The 6,235-nt window shown below is 35.5% G+C and overlaps 1 protein-coding gene across 5 annotated transcripts in view; it reads right to left on the bottom strand.

Moving 5' to 3' along the window:
* Positions 1 to 1,013: 1,013 nt before the first annotated feature.
* Positions 1,014 to 6,235, bottom strand: part of C6H9orf135 (chromosome 6 C9orf135 homolog) — a 132,124-nt gene continuing 126,902 nt past the window's right edge. For 4 of the 5 annotated variants that reach the window (XM_036856682.1, XM_036856683.1, XM_036856684.1 and 1 more), the window contains exon 6: positions 1,014 to 2,277. In XM_036856682.1, coding sequence (XP_036712577.1) covers positions 2,086 to 2,277 — 192 coding nt within the window. In that variant the 3' untranslated portion in view covers positions 1,014 to 2,085. The remainder of the gene's footprint in view (positions 2,278 to 6,235) is intronic. The other variant, XM_036856679.1, reaches the window with a different exon arrangement.

The raw sequence follows: 6,235 nt of genomic DNA, 5'->3' as shown, positions 1-6,235 counted from the left end.
AATCAAGGACCACCATTGCCATACATCTACTTGGGATTTGCCCAACCAATTACCCATTCTCCCAGCAGCAGTCTGCATTCTGCCATAGTGAGCTCACACCAACAGTTCTGACATAATAACACATAAAGGCCAAAAGAAAAATACTGACCAAATATGAATGCTAACTGTATAAACACACAAGATACAGTGTTATTTTGGTGTCTCAGGTGGAATCCTATGAAGTATACATGTGGAACCATCAGAAGTCAGTGTGGTCATTTCCTAAGGAAGACATTCTCCAATGATCATATCTGAGTTCCACTTTTTATTGTTTGAAATGGTCTTTGATACTGGTGAGGTGAACCATTAAAGAAGTTATCTAAAGAAATCCAAATCAACGCAAAATAATTTTACCTGAAAGATCTAGGTAATCTCTAGTTTTTTCAATGCATCATTTTATTCTACTAGTTTAAATAAAATCCCTCTTATTTCATTCTCCTTCTAACCAAACAAAAACTGATTTCTAAATTGATCCCTCATGGCAGGCCCAGGTCATTTATGTAAAATGTAATGTTAATCATTGTGACAATATAGAATTCCTGATAAAGTAGGTGAATTTTTTTCTAAGTAAAGGCATTGTTCAAAGGTAATGATATGGCCATTAAGACTTTTCCTCCTTCCAAAAGGAAAAAAAAAATCAAATGATGAGTAGCTTGACATACAGATTTGCATACTTCAAACATCTGTCCACCCTAGATATGTTAATGAATGTTCGGAGTGATTAAACTTGAATTTGTAGTCTGTGGAAAGAAAGGTAATCCTAGGTAGGTATACCCTAGAATAGGTAATATATAAAGAATTAACAAACTAACGCACCATTGTGAAGCAATTATACTCTAATAAAGATGTTTAAAAAATTAATTAATTAAAAAAAAGAACTAACATTACGTATTTATATATAATATACATATTTATACATATATATTTGTGTATATGTACAGACACACTTTAAAGCAGCTAGAAATTACAGTAAAACTCTGCTGGTGAATGCTTCCTTGGCATATCCACATTTTCTTTATTTACTATCATTTCTCTACTCACAAGGCTTATAGTTTTCCCCATATTTTGCTAATCAAATTAGCATTTATCATGAAATACTATTTCATGAATTTCTTTTTTAAAGAAAAACAATGAGAGTAAATTTAACCTAGGCCAACCAAATAAATAAACCCATCCTCAGAAAAAAACAAAAGTTCAAATGTACCTCAAAGATCAACTAGAATCTATTTATGTAACCCTGGGCAAGCTACTTGAACCTCTGTGAGTCTCTGCTCATCTGGAAAACGGGAGTGCGAGTCAAAACAACTGCTAAGATTTATTCTACACTTAACACTAGATGACTGGATTTTCCATTAAACCCCTAAAGTTTCACTAAGATTCTGTCTGCATCTCAGCTACTTCATACAATAAAAAGTGTTATATTGTGTAAGGAAAAACACCATGCTGAATGATAATCCACAGAGCAGCTAGCCACCATAGATATGTTAAAGTCTATAAACAGACACACTCCTCCCCAATAAACACACACACACACACACACACACACACACACACACACACACACGCACTCAACATTATTATAGGGCCCTGTTGCTCAAACTTCAGCCATTTGAGTTTCATGTAGAATTTGAGTACCACCTAAATTTTTATTCACTCAAAAGTGGAATTTAAGTTATCTCTTTTTTTTAAATCAGACACACCCTAAGCAATCATGAGCTTGATTGTGTTAGCTTTATGCATTTTTTCCTAATAAAATTTAAAATAAATCCACAGTCAATAAAATAAAACAAAATAAAGTAACATAAAATAAAATTCCTCCGAGTACCATCTAGAATTGGGTTATATACCTTCAGTGAAAAACATACTAAACTTTGGAAAATACCAGAGTAGCTTATGAAAAGAAAGATATACACACTGTTCTAGAATATAAGATTTTGTGTTAAAGGAATCTATTATCATAATATTTCCACTGCATTTATTAGGATAGAAAATCATCAACTGCTACATCCATTACCTTTCATTAGTTATAGAATCTGATTCCATACATTATTTTAAAAAGGGAACAACAGGGCCACTGGTTAATGGGTAGAGTTCTCGTTTTACATATGAATTGGCATAAGTCCCACTCTCATCATGCCAGGTGTTGATGCCAAATCTTTTGGAACCATTTAGATCTGTGAACTGAGAATGGCATTTTCTGTGGACAACTGAATAATCATCATCTTGACAAGGATAACCCTATGGGAGGAGGGAGAAAGATAATATTAAATGACTGAAATATGTAAAAAGGAGTGATTTCCAAAAGTTGATCTTTAATGTGTTAGTTGTATTATGATGAAAAGTTAATTTTCAAACAATTGATTAATTTATTCTCTCAAATTACTAATACCTCTTGTATTTGGCTATTGCATTTATAAGTACTTCTAATTCTGAAAGAAGAATCTAGTTCATGGCTGTTTTATTTATAAAATTAAAATTATAAATTATCATATATGTAAATTTTTCTAAACCATAAATATACAGCATAAAGAACCATTTAAATTGTATGACCATCTGCAGAAAGACAAAAACAATTACAATTTAACTACCATTCAATATCTTTTTTACTAATATGTTATAATCATTCCAAAGAATAATATCGTGGGTTATATTTTTAATAGTTGCTATCAAGTCATACTTGCCAGTAAATGCCAAGCTGGAAGATTCATTCCTATGAGAAATTTACATCAGTATAACCCAGTATAATATTTAAGGTATTTATCCTTAGAGCACTTCATAAAAGCTTCTATAGTAATAAAATAAGACACTATCATTGACCATTTCCCAAAGGAAATATTGATTCTCTCAGATTACATGAAGGGTAATGGTAGACAAGAAACATAAAGCCCTTGCACTGATTATCTAATTTCTGCTTCAAATTGGTACTAATTTTAAAGCACTAGGACAATATTGAAATTAAATCACCAAAACTATAAAACAATGAAAGAACACCAAAATAGTTCTAATCTTAGATTGGCTTTATTGAAAATAAGTGAAAATTCTAACCATATAATAATCATTATAGTGTCTATTTATTTACTGAGTGCCTATTATGGGTTGAACACGGTAGTTGAGTATTTATAACTTTTAATCCACAACAGGCTCTGAAGTAAGAATTATTACTCCCATTTCACATACAAGACCATTTGCTTAAAATCTCAGGAGAGAATCTAAAGAATGCTACTGATTCAGCCAGGGCTTCAAGCTATCTGCCTGTAAGACACATTATCCCACCAGCACCCTCATGAAATTCTTAATATTTAAGAGATAAAATATATAAACAATAAAATCCAAAAGCTACATAATATCCATGTCACTTTCTATATAGGTTTGGGCTTTTGCTTTGTGTTGTTGGGGGTCTATTTCTTTGGGGTTTGTTTGTTTGTTTTTGGTCAGCTAGAGGCCCTTTAAATGAGATTAGAGCATCGCTTGCCAAACTGCCCTCTAAGTAGGCGGCAGGATCTGCTGATTTCTACCCCAGTTGCAGTGGAACTGAGGACAGCTTCAAATGCAAGGTCAACGCCTTCCTTTAGCATCTCCCAGACAGAGTGGACAATATATTTTGATGTGATGAGTGACAAGAATAAATGTGATGTTTTAGGAAAAGTACTCCAGCCGCAGAAGGTACTAAAGACTGAAGGTGAAAAGGACCGGATTCCAGAACTATGATTAGAACTGGATCTCAACAACTCACGTGTCATTAACTGATGGATGTATAAACAAAATGTGGTCTATTCACACAATGAAATATTATTTGGCAATAAAAGGAATAAAATACTGATAGTTGTATAGCATAGATGAACCTTGAAAACATTATGCGAGGTGAAAGAAACTAAGCCAAAAGACAGATTGTATGATTCCTTATATGAAATGTCCAAAATAGGCAAGTCCACGGAGACAGAAAGTAGCTTTGCCAGGGGATAGTGGGAGGGGAAGGAATGAGGAGTGACTATTAATGGGTGTGATTGGATCACGAGGCACCAAGATATGTGGCTAAACATTATTTGTGGGTTGTGTCTGTGAAAGTGTTTCCAGATGAAATTAGCATTTAAACTGATGGACTCAGTAGTTTGCCTTCCCCAATGTGGGTGGGCATCATCCAATCTGTTGAGGGCCTGAATAGAAGATAAAGGCAGAGAAAGTAAGAATTGGCCCCTTCCTGCTTGATTGCTCAAGCTGAGACATTAATCTTATCCTGCTCCTTGGTACTCCTGGTTCTCAAGCCTTCAAACTCAAAGTGAATTACGTCACTGGCTTTTCGGGGTTTTCAGCTTTGGTTTTGTTTCTGTAGAGAAACCTAACTACTACAGTGGGTATGGGGTTTCTTTTGGGGGTGATGAAAATATACTGAAATTGACTGTGGTGATGATGATATGACACTGGAGATACACTAAAAATCACTGAATTGTATGTTTTAAAAGGGTGAATTTTATGGCAGGTGAATTAAATCTCAGGAAAGCCATTATTTTTAAAAAGTGGTAAGTAGGGGTGTGCAATTCTGAAGTTAGGAAAACTAATTAAGAGAATGTTTGTTGCCTGTTAACACATAAAACTGAGTGCCTCCCATTATCAGAGATGTATTGGTAAACCAGCTCCCCCCACCAAAAAAAAAAAAAACCCACACAACTGATTTGTAATATTTGACAATTTCTGTGGTATAAATACTCCTGCCATGGTTGACTTCAAGCTACCAAGTGAAGTCAGTAGTGAACACTGAGTTGGGAAGACGTGAGCATGCTCATCTCATGCAAACTTTAAGAGGTGACACCAGCTCACCCTGAATCCACCTCTCCCATTTCGCATTGTGTAGTAGCCATGCAGTGTGAGTAGGTTAACCCCCCTCCAGGTCTAGGGGCAGAATCTAATTGGCCTAAGACAATAAGGATAATCTCACTCCACTCTCAATGACAGTGATTGGTTCAGTGTTAGGCATGTGACTTGAGTTTGTCCAAACAGCTTAAAGCCTAAGGTTTTGTTCAAGGGTTTGGGGGAAAAACATTCTTTTTTCCACTATTGGACATAAGTAAGGAAGCATCTAGCCCAGGTTGCTGTTGGCAGCCTGCCTACAATCAGTATAGCATGAAACCAACACCATAAAAGGCAGGTTTGAGAGTCAGTAAAAAGTATGATGACATTGCCGTATCAATCCTTTCCTGAAGCCAGACTTTTCAAAAAAATATGAGCAAATAAATTACTTTTACTGTCTGATCTGGTTTCAGTTGGTTTTTGCACAACCTACTAAAAGCATCCTAATATATACGGAATAATCTGCAATATTGAAACACTGAGGTTCTGAGAGTTAGAGCAAGGAAATGGAGCAAAAACAAGGGAGCAGCTGGGCATATATAAAAAAGTAGGAGTCAAGGCAAGCAGTAAATTTGTGCCTAAGCATATACTCAGGAGTTAGAAGGATGCAAACATGGAATAGGTGAATAAAGAAGGTTTTCAAAAATAAGAACAAACTATCAGGAACCAGGAGGGTATAATTATTATAAGAAAGCAGAACAAAGTATGTTTTCCAAAGTTTAATACACAAGGCACAAAACAGCATAGAAAAAAGCAGCTTCACCAAGAAGGTCCTACCTCAAAGGACCTTTATATTGACTGCAGTTCATACCCAAGGCTAAAGTGAGATGGTGGGAGTTTTGGACAAGTGAGTAATTTGGTGTACCTCTCAAACCAAGTATACAGGGAGGGTGTAATCATTTCAAAATTATTAGTAGTTTTCCCTTTTCTGTGTGTGTAACCACCCATTTTCCCAAGGGGAGATCAAAATTTGTTTTAGAAAAAAAATGGCAACCAAAGAGCAAAGTAATATCACCTTCTAATGCAAAATAGGGTTTTTCTGAGAGACAACAGCCTTGCGATCCAGTTCACAGTCTTGAGGATTTTAGAATATCAATGACCATACCTGGAAGACTCAGATCATAGATTTCTCCAAGCATGTAGAGAAAACATCCTTTGCCATGAAGGCTTAAACTAGAGTTGGGATGGAGAGTAGGAAGACAGGGAAGAAGTCTGGGGCATTGTACGAAGACGAAAATAAGGGAAAAGTAAAGCAGGACAGCAGAAATAGTCGATGCATTTCCCAATTTTCCCATCCGTAGACTTAAATCAGACAGAGTCTCATTGACACGGACAGAGGGAAGTGCACTGG

Source organism: Balaenoptera musculus, chromosome 6 (assembly GCF_009873245.2).
Source record: "Balaenoptera musculus isolate JJ_BM4_2016_0621 chromosome 6, mBalMus1.pri.v3, whole genome shotgun sequence".
NCBI lineage: Eukaryota > Metazoa > Chordata > Mammalia > Artiodactyla > Balaenopteridae > Balaenoptera > Balaenoptera musculus.
This window is presented reverse-complemented; position numbering and strand designations above follow the sequence as displayed.